This window comes from Bufo bufo, chromosome 3, assembly GCF_905171765.1.
Source record: "Bufo bufo chromosome 3, aBufBuf1.1, whole genome shotgun sequence".
In the NCBI taxonomy this organism is placed as follows: Eukaryota; Metazoa; Chordata; class Amphibia; order Anura; family Bufonidae; genus Bufo; species Bufo bufo.
Window position 1 is genome coordinate 17,666,266 of NC_053391.1, and position 15,667 is coordinate 17,681,932.

Consider the following 15,667-nt stretch of genomic DNA (forward strand, 5'->3'; position numbering starts at 1 on the left):
GAGGTGATGTGCTTGGCTTCTTTTCAGCATCAGAGGGGTTAAAATATATTTTCAACAACTTAAAAAAAATTACACAAACATATTTATATATATATATATACACACACACACACACGGTCGAATGAAACGGGTTAGCTGACTGCTCGCAGTTCACTAGTCTATAATGTTAGAGATGGAAAATTGCTAGATTTTAGAAATTGCAGGCAAAAACAACAAAAAATTAAAAACTTAAGGAGTCTAGGGAAGTTTTCTGCCCCTTTTCGAGATTTTCCTTGTGCGCCGGGAGTCCGTAGCATCATTTGAGAAAGTGGGTAGAAGACAACCACACCGAAAGGCGCAGTAGTGTGAACTGCGGGGCAGCGATTCAGTCTGCGTTCTCATTCATTCAAATTTTTGGTTTTCTTAGAACAGTAAATTAATGAAGGGAAATCTATATATATATATATATATATATAAAATAAATCGACTACTTCCAGGCTCGCAGAGAGCGCGGCAGACGCTCATCCTACACGCGCTGCGAGCACCTGGCCCCCAGATCATAACTTATTGACGTTTCTGCTGAGCGAGCTCAATCACCCAGACACCAGGCCCGTATGATGTGTGCAAAGAGGCTCAGCTCCCTCCCGGAACAACAAAGCCCAACACAATCAGCCGGCAACCTTTGTCACTCCAGCTGCTGCTTAAAATCAGAAAAAACTCCCGTCATCCCCCGCAACAAAAGGAGCCTCAAGGTTGTGAACGTTTTACCATTTCCAGGTCTGATTTCTGTAGTGTATGTGAAACGGCCATGAAATCCAAAAAGAAGAATAAAAAAACAATTGGGGGATGTAGTTTAGCGTATCACCCTTACTCCCCTTTGCACACATCATGTACCATTAGTGGTTTCTAACATGAGCTCTCTAATGGCTCGGGTGCCTGGAAGATCTCCTGCAAAATTTACTGCATAGCAGAGCCGAGTTAGACATTTCTAGGTTATATGTGGTGTTGCATGGGTCTCTCCTTGTAAATTCGCAACTAAAACGACGTCCTCGGTCTAAGAGAACAATATGGTAAAATAACTCAAACTAAGGCTACGTTCACACGAAAACCCCCCCAAAAAACTGCCTTTTTTTCTGATAAATGGGCCATTAAAAACGACCCCATGAACCGTATCCATGAAAAGCACAAAATAGGACACGTCCACTTTCTGACCGCCGTTAAAAAATGGCCGAGTGAATAGAACCATAGACTGAAATATTTTTGAAAACTGCCCATTTTTTAAACGTGTGAATGTAGCCTTATACTACAGTATGCAGTAAAAGTTGCAGGAGGGTGGAGTTAAACCAATACGTTAAAGTCGCCTGCCGATCCTATCCAACAGCTAGGACAAATAAAGCTGGCCAGTGGGGACACAGGCGATTTTTGGGATGCCATCAGGATAAAACGATCCAGAGTCCCCCCCCAGGAGATCCGTCAGTGATCCATATTGCTGAAACCAGTAATCCGAACGTCTCCCACCTAAACTAGTTCACCAAGACCCACGTGAGCGCATTTATCTCCGAGGGGACCTGTCTACCTGGAAAATCATGAATAGTCAGGGACCAAGTAAACAAAAATAAAAAATAATAATAATAATAATGAGGGGGGGGGGGGAAATAACTCAAAAACATCAGTAATACAGGCCTGCCTAAATTGTACCAGTTACGAAAAGGAACCCCCAACATTTCGATATGACTATAAACACCTTGCATGACATAAGGGTCTGTACAACAGACCTATACAAAATGATAATTACAAAAAATAATAATAAAAAGTAGATTCCGACTTCCCCTTCCAATATCAGATTTTTCTGTTTAAACAACCAACCTCAACTTGTCCATGAGACTGCTGGAAATGATGAGTAGTCTTTCACTTTGTGTGAGAAATTTTTTTTCAAATTTTTTAGTTTTTAACGTTTGATTTTTTTTTTTTTTTCTTTTTTACATTTTTGGTTAGAAAGTTCTCTGATCAGTGGTTATCCTGAAAAGAGATAGTTTATTACAAAATTAGGCAAAATGTCCATCTGTTATTTGTTCTTGACTTTTTTTTTCCCCCTTCAACCACTATGTTTTACGTACGGAGCTCTCCCATGCTGTCCGAAAGAAAGAGAGCGAGCACTTTGCGCCGTTATTCGCCTGGTTAGTTGATCACTAGCGGACAGGGGTCTCTTCGCCTGGGCTCACTGGGCTTTGGAGCCTGAAGTGGTGGTGGAAGCAGGTCCGCTGGCAGTGGCGACTGTAAAGAGAGAGTTTTGGATGGAGTCGACTGAAGAGGTGGCCGCGTGAAGGCTTGTGATGGGCATGGCTGCCCCTCCGGACGCTGCAGAGACCAAACTGATGGGGCTGCTGGTGAACAGGGAGAGGCTCTGAGGGTTGAGGAACAAGGGTGCAGTCACAATGTTAGGCGTTCCTCCTGCGTTGGCAAATACAAAGTTTCCACTAGCATCCAGTGATGTTATTGGAAGAGATCCACCAGATGCCAAAGCTAATAATAAAAAAAAAGAAAAAGAAAAAAAGATAATAAATGTATCAAACTATTTATCACAATTAAAGGGGTTTTCCATCTTCTCATATTGATAACCTGACCTCAGGATCGGTAACTAATATCCGACCGGTGAGGCACCCTCACAGGTCCGGGTGCTCCCTGCAGCCTCTGGGGCTGGAACTAGGAAGCACAGCTCCACTCAAAGATTAGTGGCCGTGCTGGGTTACTGCAACTCAGCTCCCAGTCACTTCAATAACCCTGTACAGCCACCACACTTTGAAAGGAATTGGGTTTCCTGTTCTAGTTCTAGCTACAGGGATATATTTTTATTTATTTATAATCGTTGCACTTTGTTTTTCCAGATACACAGCTCCAAATCCCCTGCGTAGACTAACACACAGTTCTCACTTCCTGCTGTCACCACTAGGAGGAGCTCAGGAGCTTAGTGCATACAGATGAACAGAACGTGGCAATACATTTTAATGCTGTACGGAAACGACATTACAATGTTTTTTAATGAACCGACTTTGTATCTATGATTAGAAGCTCGATTCGCTCAGCCCTACTCAGGATGCACCTTCATTGGGGGGGTCTCACACCCTGCACCCCCGCTGATCAGATGTCCTGCAGTAGATCCGGTGTTGGAAATACACAGCGCCATCCATTGTGTGGTGGACAGAGCCGGCTACTGCAGCGCTGCTAAATATTACATATGTACATTGCAGTAAGGATTATTATAAAACACACAGAAGTATGATATCTAGGGCTTCTTTCACACTAGCGTTAATATTTTCCGGTATTGAGATCCTTCATAGGGTCTCAATACCGGAAAAAAAGGCTTCCGTTTTGTCCCCGTTCATTGTCAAAATGTAACTGAACGAAACGGAGGACACCAAAATGCATTCCGTCCCATTTGCTTACTTTCCCATACCGGAGAGCAGCAGCGTGCTGCGGTTTGCCTTCAGTCCTGGGATGCGGAGCAAGACGGATCCGTCATGACCCACAATGCATGACCTGACAATAGAAAACGGATCCGTCTCCCATCGACTTTCAATGGAGTTCATGACGGATCCGTCTTGGCCATGTTAAAGCTAGTTCATAACGGATGCAGACGGCTGTATTATCAGTAATGGAAGCGTTTTTGCTGAACCCCCGCCGGATGCAGAAAAACACTAGTGTGAAGTAAACTAATAAATACCAAAAATATTGATAATCTAAAATAAAATGTCTAAAATACTCGTAAAGCACAATACTAAGAGTAGGGCTGAAATGATTACTCAAATTAATCGATTAACTCAACACAAAAAAATCCTCAAAGCTAATTTTTTGCATCGACGATTGGTTTGTGCCATGTGACCACATAGTGTGAGTGAAGAGCCGGCTATCACTCGCGCTCCGTGGTCACCGGCCTGCCCGCACAGCGCTGCACTGGATCCTGACCTACACACATCCTCAGGACGTACTGCACGTAAGCACGCACTATAACCTGCTGCTGTGTGAAGTCAGGTCCCAGTGCAGCGCATGAAGGAGAATGGAAGATCTGTGGAGTGTCGTCAGCGCCCCTACAGGAAAGGTAAGTATTTTAGTTCAATGGCGCGGTGGCTGGGCACTGACAGCTAGGAGGGGGGGAGTGGGGGTACTGGGGGGAGCCGATGGCAGCGGAGGGGGAGCTGATGGCAGCGGAGGGGGAGCTGATGGCAGCGGAGGGGGAGCTGATGGCAGCGGAGGGGGAACTGATGGCAGCGGAGGGTGAACTGATGGCAGCGGAGGGGGAACTGATGGCACTGAAGGGGGAACTGATGGCACAGGGGAGGAGATTGATGGCAGGGGGGCTGAAGAGTTTTTATAGAAAACGTTCCTTTTAGGCCTCATGCACACGACCGTTGTGTGCATCCGCGGCCGCTGTTCTGTTTTCCGTGTTTTTCTGCGGACCCATTTGCTTTCAATGGGTCCGTGGAAAAAAAAAAAAATCGGAAAATGCACAGTTTTTCATCCGCCTCCAGTGTTTCCAGTCCGTGAAAAAAATAGGACCTGTCCTATTTTTTTCACGGACAACGGTTCGCAGACCCATTCAAGTCAATGGGTCCGTGAAAAACCACGGATGCACACAAGATTGGCATCCGCGTCCGTGATCCGTGTCCGTTTTTTTTCAATCATTTTAAAGGCAAACTTGACTTAGAATTTTTTTTCACTTTTCATGTCCGTGGATCCTCCAAAAATCAAGGAAGACCCATGGAAGAAAAAACGGACACGGATCACGGAACTACAGAACCCGTTTTTGCAGACCGCAAATAAAAACGGTCGTGTACATGAGGCCTTAGGCTTTATTCACACGTCAGTATTTTCGATATCCCGATTTTTGGTCCGTTTTTTGCGGATCCGTTGTTCCTGAAAATGTTTCCGTATGTCATCCCCCGCAAAAAACGGAAACATGTATAAATTTCAATAAGCAAATAAAGTTGTTTGGATTTCTTTGAAAAAAAAAAAAAAGTGAATAAAAGTTTATAAAATAAAAATTTAATTTCCAGGAACGGAATCTGCATAAAACGGATGACATACGTAATGACATACGAATGTCTTCTGTTTTTTGCGGATCCATTGACTTTGTATTGTACCAGGATCTGATTTTTGCGGAAAAGAATAGGACAAGTTTTATATTTTTTCGGACATGCGGAACGGAACAACGGAAACGGACAGCACCCAGGACCCATTGAAAATGAATGGGTACAGAACTGGTCCAGATCTGTTCCGCATAAAACGGAACAGATCAGGAAAGAAAAAACGGACGTGTGAATGGACCCTTAATTCGTTTTTTTTCCTATTAGAGTACTCGATTAATCGTTGGATTAGTTGGTAGAATACTTGATTACTAAAATAATTGATAGCGGCAGCCCTAAGAGTAATAAAAATACTGTGGATACTCTTCCTCCTTATGGGGGTCTTACAGGCAACATTCCCTTGGGATTCTAAGCAGATAAGCAAAATCAGCTCTTCCCAAAAGAATAATGAAGCCGAGCCTCTAATCACCTGAAAGAGCCGCCTGCAGACGAGGGGCTGCCCAACTTATCATCCAAGTCATGTTTCAAGGCCTGTTTAAAAGGTCGAGCCTTGACTTCGAGGAGAGCTGCCTTACATAAGCTGGCATTAGAGGCTCGGCTTTCTTAACCTTTTGGAAAGAGCTGATTTGCATATCTTCTTCCTTGAAATAAAAATAATTATAAAATTTAGAGTAAAGGTGTTTAAATCATATCCTTAAAGGTGTCACTTCAGCACATAGCATTTATTATTATGTAGAGAAAGGTGATGCAAGGCACTTACTAATGTATTGGGATTCTCCATATTGCCTCCTTTGCTGGCTGGATTCATTTTTCCATCACATTACACACTGCTCATTTCCATGGTTACGACCACCCTGCAATGTATCAGCGATGGTCGTGTTTGCACACTATAGGAAAAAGCACTGGCCTATGTCCCGTGGGCCCGGCCACCAGAGAGGTGCAAGCACGACCACCACTGACGGATTGCAGGGTGGTCGTAACCATGGAAACGAGCAGTGTATAATGTGATGGTGAAATGAATCCAGCAAGCAAAGGAGGCAATAAGGACAATCACAATACATTAGTAAGTGTCTTGTATTAACTTCCTCTGCAGGATAAATGCCACTTGCTGAAGTGAGAGGACCCCTTTAATAATGACATAAATAAAATACTACAGTAAAAATCACAATGATAAAACGTAATACCAGTATCCCAACAATGTATCATCATTAGACTTAATGAAAGTAATGGAAAAAAAACAAAAAAAAACAAACGAATTATATATCTATAAAAAAAATCCCCTTTTAGGCCACAGTTTTAGATGGGCGGCTGGAGAATGCGGCAACCAATTATTTAGATTAAAAAGAAAAATAATAAAAATATTAATATGGAGACAATGATGTGCACTGTAATATGCATCTGTTGCTAAGGACATGCTGCCTGACAACAGAATTTTAAAAAGCTGCAACTTTTAGGAAGTGTATCCATAGCAACCAGTCTGTCTCCAATCTCTGCAGTATCCGCTACATTCTGACAGTAAAGCGGGATCTGCAGAGACCACATGGTCCACCTTGGCCGCCCACTATTAGTCGCTTTCGTCTCTGGCGGTAGACCCCCTAGTATGAATACGGTGGGCGCCGGCCGCACCCTGCACAGTCCCATCTCATTAAGCATCTTGCCCGACTGACCTTGTATTGTTGCCAGCGTGCTGTTACTCATCAGGGCAGGGCTGAGGGCGCTGCCCAACGTCCCGGGATTGAGACTGAATAAGGCACCTCTGTGAACAAAAGAGAGACAAAAACCACATCATTCATACATAAAAGAGGACAAAGCACCACCACCCCCCATCCCCAAATCCGGAGAGGAGCCGCACAAAGGGAGCGTGTCACAGCATGTTCTACACGTGTCCTGTGGATGACAGCGAGCAGCTGCTCACGGGGACAGGACGTCACCCCGAGGTGACACGCTGCACGGCCTGGGCTAGCCTCCTCATCTCACAGGTCAGGGACGGCACATCTATGGGGTCAACTAAAATCAGCCATGAACCCCGATATGTGCAATAAACACCAGATCGAAGTATAGAACATAAAAAAAATCCCATCACTTGTATTCCCTTCTGTCTAATGGAGTCGCGCTGAACAAAGTAAACTACGTTTATACAATACTTTATATTGGACAAAAACAAAACAAAAAAAAACACCTACATAGGGTTTTTTGGAAGTTTTATATGGATAGACTATCCTCAGGATACGCCATAAACAAATCATGTGACATTCATGACTATGGAGACACAATTGGGGGGCAGTGTTTTTTTTAATATTTTTTTTAAAAGGGTCGTACCATGAAAAACTGTTTACATTTTTGGATCTGGATACTTTTGTAATTGCATGTAATAAAAAATGTAGTAGAGCCACGATGCTATTCACTAACATGTATCTGTATGGCGCCACCCGCTGTTTCCTCTTGTCCACCTCAGTGAGGTGGTCGCACGCGCTCAGTTTAAATCTTCAACTGCCACCGGCCATATCTTTTGTTAGAAACTCTGGCAATTACAGGGAAAGAGCTACAGCAGAGTGGACACCCCCCCTCGAGAAAGGACCCCCCCCCCTCGAGAAAGGACACCCCCCCCTCGAGAAAGGACACCCCCCCCTTGAGAAAGGACACCCCCCCCCTTGAGAAAGGACACATCCCCCCCCCTTGAGAAAGGACACCCCCCCCCTCAAGAAAGGACACCACCCCCTCGAGTTTCCAGCCTGAAATAAATCTAGCAGAACAACTGGAATAATGAATGGTGAGATCTCTGGATCCATGCGAGGTACAGGGATGGTTGTAGCTGGTTTAAAAACAGACTGCCATGTGCTGTATAATACATTATGTTCATTTTTTATACCAATCATGGCATCGCCCCTTTAACCTCCTAACAGTCCCATTAAAATTGGAAAAACCCTCCCAAAAAAAGTCCCTTTTTTTATTGTAGACTTTTAATGTGTCCGCAGTAAATCTTGTTGGCGCACAACTCAGGGGGCACCATTGCATTTTTAACCCCTTAGTGACATCATTAAGTTTTGCCTTAAGGGCCAATAATATTTCTCCCCTTTGTGTTCCAGCAGTGATAACTTTTTTATTTCTTTCTTTAAATTTTTTGGGATTAGTTGTATGTTTTTTAGGAACCATTCTGAAGTATACATAGTGTATTAAATACATTATTTTATTTTTAGGGGGAAAGCAAAAAAAAAAAAAATTTTATTTTGTGGAATTTATTTACAGCATTCACTGCGTGTTAAAAATATTTTTATTATCTGGGTCAGTACAATGATAATGTCAGATTATTTTTTTCCCCTGTTTTTCTCTCTCCTCCTGCAGCTGCCAGCTGCTCCCTCATTCTCCTCCACACTGACGGGGAGGGGGTTTGCTTTAGCTGCTCATATCTCTGGTTTGTGTATTGTGTGGAAGCTGCCATTCCAAGCTTTCAAACAATACCAGATTTACAGCAATATGTTCAGTACAGGAAGAATATCACTGATAGAAATCGGAATGCAGCTGAAAGTGAAAGTAGGTTTTACCCGTGATTATTCCCGACTCGATTTCTAACAATGATTTCTCTTTTGTTGCTTGGACTAATTCTTTTGGTCTTTTATAAAAGACTGGAATGTAAGCTTTCAAACAAGACCAGTTGCTTCCAATCATGAGCTATCAGCAGCTGAAGCAGCCCTCCCCGTACACATTCTGCCCGAGTTAAGTACTTTTCCCACTGCCAGAGCTGGACTCGGGCAAAACAGTTAGGTGGTTAACATCACAATTGTGCTCATTTTGGGCTAAACATCATTTTTTCAACTGGTCTTTAATTAAAAGTCTTGGACAGTCTTGGCCTCTAGAGCTTTTAATCTGCAAACAATTGCTTTCTGCCTCTCAGTGGATGAGAGCGCTGCTCCGACGGCTCCATCTGTACCCTTCTCCGTCCTTTCCTTATGGCGGGTTTACACAATTTTCCGGCCGATTATCTGGACCGAACGTTTGTATTCCAGATAATCGGCCCGTGTAAAGGTGCCGCAGATCACCCGGTGTAGTGAAAGGGTCTTTGGTACAGACACATCAGTCATCATTGTGCTGTGTGAAGACGAGCGATGGCAGGCGCCACCACTTGTCCCTATACAATGGAGGGGATCGCAGCTCTTCGCGCTTCCTTCCCATTAACTGCCTGCACAGCTCATAAACACTCCTTACAGCTGCATTATCATTAAAGGGGTTCCTCAGGAATTAAGAAAATGAGAATACTTAAATATTACTTTATTATAAATATATTCCCAAATACCTTTCATTAGTTATAATGCCTCATTGTGTCTGGGCAACAATCATTGAGGGAAAATAAAATGGCCGCCGTCCTATTAGTACACACTAAACCTGCCCTAATCCCACAGGACAAGTTACTTCACAACACTGATGTAAAGAGCTGCCTCATCCTCCTCTCTGCTCAGAGACGTGAAGTACAGAGAGGACGGACAGGACCCACCGTGGTAATGGAGACTGCATACAAGTGCTGCTGCACATTACCCACACACGTCCTCGCTGTACTTCATGTCTCCTCATGAACTCGTTCCTACACAGATTCAGCTGAAGATCTTATAAACTGTATTCAGGATCAAGCAGAGCAGAGAGGAGGATGAGGCAGCTCTTTACTTCACTGCTCTGAAGTAATTTGTCCTCCTGTGCGATTAGGACAGGTTTTGTGTGTACTGATAGGGCGGCGGCCATTTTGTTTCCCCCTTCCTTAAACAAAGCGAGCCATTATAACTAATGAAAGGTATTTGAGAATATCATTATAATAAAGTAATATTTAAGCATTTTAAATTTTCTTAATTCCTGGAGAACCCCTTTAAATGAGCATTTTAGAGCTGTCAGGAGCTCAGCGATAACGGATTCACCGAGAAGCAAAATGCAATAAAAGTGAAAGATGTAGACAAAATGTTTTTTATTTTTTTTATAAAGACCAAATATATATATTTTTTTTAATTTGGTCTTTATTTAAAAACAAAACAAAAAAAAAAAAAAAAACATTTTGTCTACATCTTTCACTTTAGAATGCAATAAAAAAAATAATGCCCCCAAAGGCGTCCATAGAGAAGCTAATACAATATTTTAGACTGCAAAAGTTATGATAAATAAACTCCAGAATAAAAATAGTTAATTCAGACACATAATAAATGATAATAAGAGACAAATAAGAGTTATTATATCCAATATATCTAAGTCATCACAGGCGGCCTCGGCCCGTCTGCAGCAGCCAATGGCCGCTCATTTTAGATGGTTTTCCCGGAGTAAAATATTGATGACCTCTCCTCAGGGTGGTCACTGATGTCCGATCAGTGGAGGTCCGACTCTCAGCTCACCAAGCACAGCGCCGTACATTCTATAGTGGTTGTGCTCGGTACTGCAACCCAGGCCCATTCACTTCTATGGGGCTGAGCCGCACACAGGCCACGTGACCGATGAACAGGCTTTGGGTCCTGAGAACACAAAGTAACAAACTATGGATCAGCAGCGGAGGAGGGAGGGGGGGAACCCTTACCCAGCAAACTGTGGGGATGCCATCAGCCCAGGGTTGAGACCGGCGGCGGCGGCCATGGCAGCTAGGCTTGCGTTGCCTTGTAGTGCTGTGGCGGCTGCGTTGTGGAATCCAGATGTCGTCACTACCACTTGGCCAGAGTTTATGGCGGAGGTGATGGGGTTGGAGTGCGTTGTACCGGTGTCGCTTGCGCTGGACACTTCTATGGCTCCAGCGGATGGCGACGGGCTCATAGACGGAGATGTCAGGACAGAGCACACTGGGGGTGCAGTAGATATCACGGTTGCTGTGTTCGCTGTGGGAGTTCCTGTTGTGCCTTTAAAAGAAAGAAAGAAAGAAAGAAAAAAAAAAGGAAAAAAAAAAGTTTAACTATTTGTTTGCCAAATCTCCCAGATTTAAGTCTTCTTACACAGAACATACAGTAAAATGAGGCAAAACATATCTACTTCAAATCTGCTCTACATGTGAGGTCGGGCAAACCTGCAGCTTCTTTGCTTTATCCTGTACTGATTGTGTGTTACACCATGTCTTGTGCTCCAATCACCTCCAGAGCTGCATTCAGTTTTGTTCATTTTCCCACTGGTCTTGGAGGCTTCATCCTCCTGCTGGTGACAAATCTGTACAGAATGTATCCTGGTGATCTGCATTCTAGGAGGCCAACTGTCCCACTGAATTATAGAAGTGTTATTAACCAGCTGACTGACGATTGCAGCTCTGGAGTATAATACAGGATGTAACTCAGGATCAGTACAGGATAAGTAATGTATGTACACAGTGACTGCACCAGCAGAATAGTGAGTGCAGCTCTGGAGTATAATACAGGATGTAACTCAGGATCAGTACAGGATAAGTAATGTATGTACACAGTGACTGCACCAGCAGAATAGTGAGTGCAGCTCTGGAGTATAATACAGGATGTAACTCAGGGTCAGTACAGGATAAGTAATGTATGTACACAGTGACTCCACCAGCAGAATAGTGAGTGCAGCTCTGGAGTATAAAACATGATGTAACTCAGGATCAGTACAGGATAAGTAATGTATGTACACAGTGACTGTACCAGCAGAATAGTGAGTGCAGCTCTGGAGTATAATACAGGATGTAACTCAGGATCAGTACAGGATAAGTAATGTAATGTACACAGTGACTGCACCAGCAGAATAGTGAGTGCAGCTCTGGAGTATAATACTGGATGTAACTCAGGATCAGTACAGGATAAGTAATGTATGTACACAGTGACTGTACCAGCAGAATAGTGAGTGCAGCTCTGGAGTATAAAACATGATGTAACTCAGGATCAGTACAGGATAAGTAATGTATGTACACAGTGACTGTACCAGCAGAATAGTGAGTGCAGCTCTGGAGTATAATACTGGATGTAACTCAGGATCAGTACAGGATAAGTAATGTATGTACACAGTGACTGCACCAGCAGAATAGTGAGTGCAGCTCTGGAGTATAATACAGGATGTAACTCAGGATCAGTACAGGATAAGTAATGTATGTACACAGTGACTGCACCAGCAGAATAGTGAGTGCAGCTCTGGAGTATAATACAGGATGTAACTCAGGGTCAGTACAGGATAAGTAATGTATGTACACAGTGACTCCACCAGCAGAATAGTGAGTGCAGCTCTGGAGTATAAAACATGATGTAACTCAGGATCAGTACAGGATAAGTAATGTATGTACACAGTGACTGTACCAGCAGAATAGTGAGTGCAGCTCTGGAGTATAATACAGGATGTAACTCAGGATCAGTACAGGATAAGTAATGTAATGTACACAGTGACTGCACCAGCAGAATAGTGAGTGCAGCTCTGGAGTATAATACTGGATGTAACTCAGGATCAGTACAGGATAAGTAATGTATGTACACCGTGATTCCACCTGCAGAATAGTGAGTGCAGCTCTGGAGTATACTACAGGATGTAACTCAGGATCAGTACAGGATAGGTAATGTATGTACACAGTGACTGCACCAGCAGAATAGTGAGTGCAGCTCTGGAGTATAATACAGGATGTAACTCAGGATCAATATAAGATAATAGACGGCATCCAGGTGAACTCACCAGTGGCTGAGAAGCTGGTCACGGCACTGGTTAATGGCAGCACAGGGTTTACAGTTAACGTGGTCGCTGAACTGCTTGTCACAAGGCTTGGTGTAGAGGCCACCTAAAAAACAGAAATATCAGAGCTCAGTTTAACGGCAAATAGAAAATTAAACTGCCTCGGTGTCCCAGATACCTGTTCTGCCATATTGGGTGCACTGCCCGGCTATATTGGGTGCACTGCCTCCTCTGCATACTAAAAGTTACAATGGTTTAAGGTTCCCGTCCACCTTAGATAAATGGCAGAATCGTCTGCTTTCAGCGGGGCCGGCTGACCATTGTGTGTGTATATCGGGACACTCGACTCTCCCCCAATGATAGATGTCGAGGGAAAGAAGGGTTGGGCATTCTGGATTCCAACATTCCTGACCCTATGTCCCTGTGGGAGGTAAGTGGCTGGCAGTGGTTTATCTCCCTCCCATCAAACAAGGTTAGGCTGAGGCAATGATCTAGAAACATGTACCTACCTGTGTGACCTACTGCAGGAGCAATGAGGCGCTGTCCCCAGAGCAGATGTGCAGGGGGAGGTGGACGCACACCTGACATACATTAAGCTCGTTGCCGTGTTACGATCTGCGCAGTCAGGTGAATCGCGCGCGTGCAGTTACTCATTGACAGCAACCACCTGCTCTCTGCCGCTCAATTACCCCAACTGAACAGCCAGAGCGGAGCGATGGAACGTGCGGCCATTTATAACCCGTGGCCCCGCTGCATGCCGAGTGTACATGGCTGGGTAATTCATTATAATTGACTGCTCCCGCCTGACGTGACAGCGGGTGACTGATGGGCTAATGTCACAGGGGAAGCAATGAATAAGCAAAGGGTGCTGCTCCGAAATTCTGTTTATAGGGGTTTTCTGGGACTGTAATACTGATGACCTATCCCATGGAGAGACCCTAGATATCAGATTGGTGGGGGTCCGACCCCTGCACCCTCATTGACCAGGCCCCAGGAAAGCACAGCTCCATATACTGGGTAGTTGCCCACATTCACTTGAAGGGGTCGTGTCACTTCAGCAAATGGCATTTATCATGTAGAGAAAGTGAATACAAGGCACTTACTAATGTATTGTGATTCTCCATATTGCCTCCTTTGCTGGCTGGATTCATTTTTCCATCACATTATACACTGCTCGTTTCCATGGTTATGACCACCGTGCAATCAATCAGTGGTGGTCGTGCTTGCACACTATAGGAAGAAGTGCCGGACTCTCTGGTGGCCGGGACCGTGGACGAGCACATAGGCTGATGCTTTTTCCTATAGTGTGCAAGCACGGCCACCGCTGATGGATTGCAGGGTGGTCGTAACCATGGAAACGAGCAATGTATAATGTGATGGAAAAATGAATCCAGCCAGCAGAGGAGGCAATTTGGAGAATCACAATACATTAGGAAGTGCCTCGTATTCACTTTCTCAACATGATAAATGCCATTTGCTGAAGTAAGGAAATCCCTTTAAAGGGAATCGGTCACCAGGAAATTCATGATTACACCATGCCTTGTAGAACCAGCTCAGCTGGGATACCTTTTACTTACTAGGCTTTATTCTTAAAGGGGTTTTATTCCTTCAGAAAGTGAATACAAGCCACTTACTAATGTGTTGTGATTCTCCATATTGCCTCCTTTGGTGGCTGGATTCATTTTTCCATCACATTATACACTGCTCGCATCCAGGAGTTACGACCACCGTGCAATCCATCAGCGGTGGTCGTTCTTGCACACTATAGGAAAAAAATGCCGGCCTCTCTGGTGACCGAGACCGTGGGGGTGCACATAGGTTGGTGCATTTTCTAGTGTGCAAGCACGACCACTGCTGATGGATTGCAGGGTGGTCGTGACTCCTGGCTACGTGCAGTGTATAATGTGATGGAAAAATGAATCCGGCCAACAAGGAAGCAATATGGCTAATAACAACACAAGGGTGCACAGTGTGGCGGGGTGCACTTAACTGCTCATTTGCATATGGAATAAGTACTTTTTCTCCAGGATGAAGTGACAGATCGCTAAGTGAGCGGTATCATTACATTCAGTGCTACATGGCATGGTGACAAGACTCCAGTTACATGGGAGCAGTGCTGCAGTACCAGTCATGGCCACTAGCCAGCGTATGGAGCTGTGCCGTTACGGACTAGCCCGTTCTGACAGCTGAACGGAGCTCCTGCGCCGTACAGTATTAGAACGAAGTTTCATGCGAATCGACTGTGGATGTTTCATCCGAAGTCGATTCGCTCATCCCTAGTGGAGATGAACTGGTAATAATGACCTATCCTAAGGAGAGGTCATCAGTATTACAGAGTATTACAGTCCCCAAAATGCATTTAAGGGTTAATAATCATCATAATTCTATAAAAGGTTGTGTGGCTCTCTTATATAGTTTGTGCTTGCTGTCAGTGAATTTTCTAACTCACAGATGCAGTAAAATCAGTCGATGCCCACTGATCGGCATTTCATCCCGTCGATCTTTAGTTCTCGCAGGAGAGAACGCCATTTATATTTCCCCCTCTGGCCGAGCGTGCAAGTGTGAGTTAGAATGCTCGTCAGCTGAAGGCTCGTGTACGGCGGCTTTAGAGGAACCTGGTCCCTTCCCTTCTCCAGTAGGACAGGACGTCAGTATCGCGCCCCCGTCTGGAGCCTTACCAAAGGAGTCGGACTTGGGAACATTGCTTTAATGGGAGAATTGCTGGATACACCGCTGCTGGGAGGGTTGATCCTTTTTTCCTTCTGACGCCGGTTACAGAACCAAACACGGATCACCTCCTTCTCCATGTGCAGCTGGTCGGCAATCATGGTGATCTCCTCCGAGGTAGGCTTTTGGTTCTGCTTTAGAAACCAGATAAATTAGAAGAAGTTGAAAGTGAGCCTTGATTATCCTTCACGTGATGGAACGTTCTTCAACAGACTTTTCAGTTCAGCTGCTCAACATTTTTTTTTTTTTTTTAACAATCTCTGCTTGAT

At 44.3% G+C, this 15,667-nt stretch overlaps 1 protein-coding gene across 3 annotated transcripts in view; it reads right to left on the reverse strand.

Moving 5' to 3' along the window:
* Nucleotides 1-1,518: 1,518 nt before the first annotated feature.
* Nucleotides 1,519-15,667, reverse strand: part of POU2F1 (POU class 2 homeobox 1) — a 106,245-nt gene continuing 92,096 nt past the window's right edge. For all 3 annotated transcript variants that reach the window (XM_040422928.1, XM_040422927.1, XM_040422926.1), the window contains 5 exons: nucleotides 15,350-15,532; nucleotides 12,675-12,777; nucleotides 10,606-10,918; nucleotides 6,728-6,816; nucleotides 1,519-2,502 (listed from right to left, as the gene is read on the reverse strand). In XM_040422928.1, coding sequence (XP_040278862.1) covers nucleotides 2,198-2,502; nucleotides 6,728-6,816; nucleotides 10,606-10,918; nucleotides 12,675-12,777; nucleotides 15,350-15,532 — 993 coding nt within the window. In that variant the 3' untranslated portion in view covers nucleotides 1,519-2,197. The remainder of the gene's footprint in view (nucleotides 2,503-6,727; nucleotides 6,817-10,605; nucleotides 10,919-12,674; nucleotides 12,778-15,349; nucleotides 15,533-15,667) is intronic.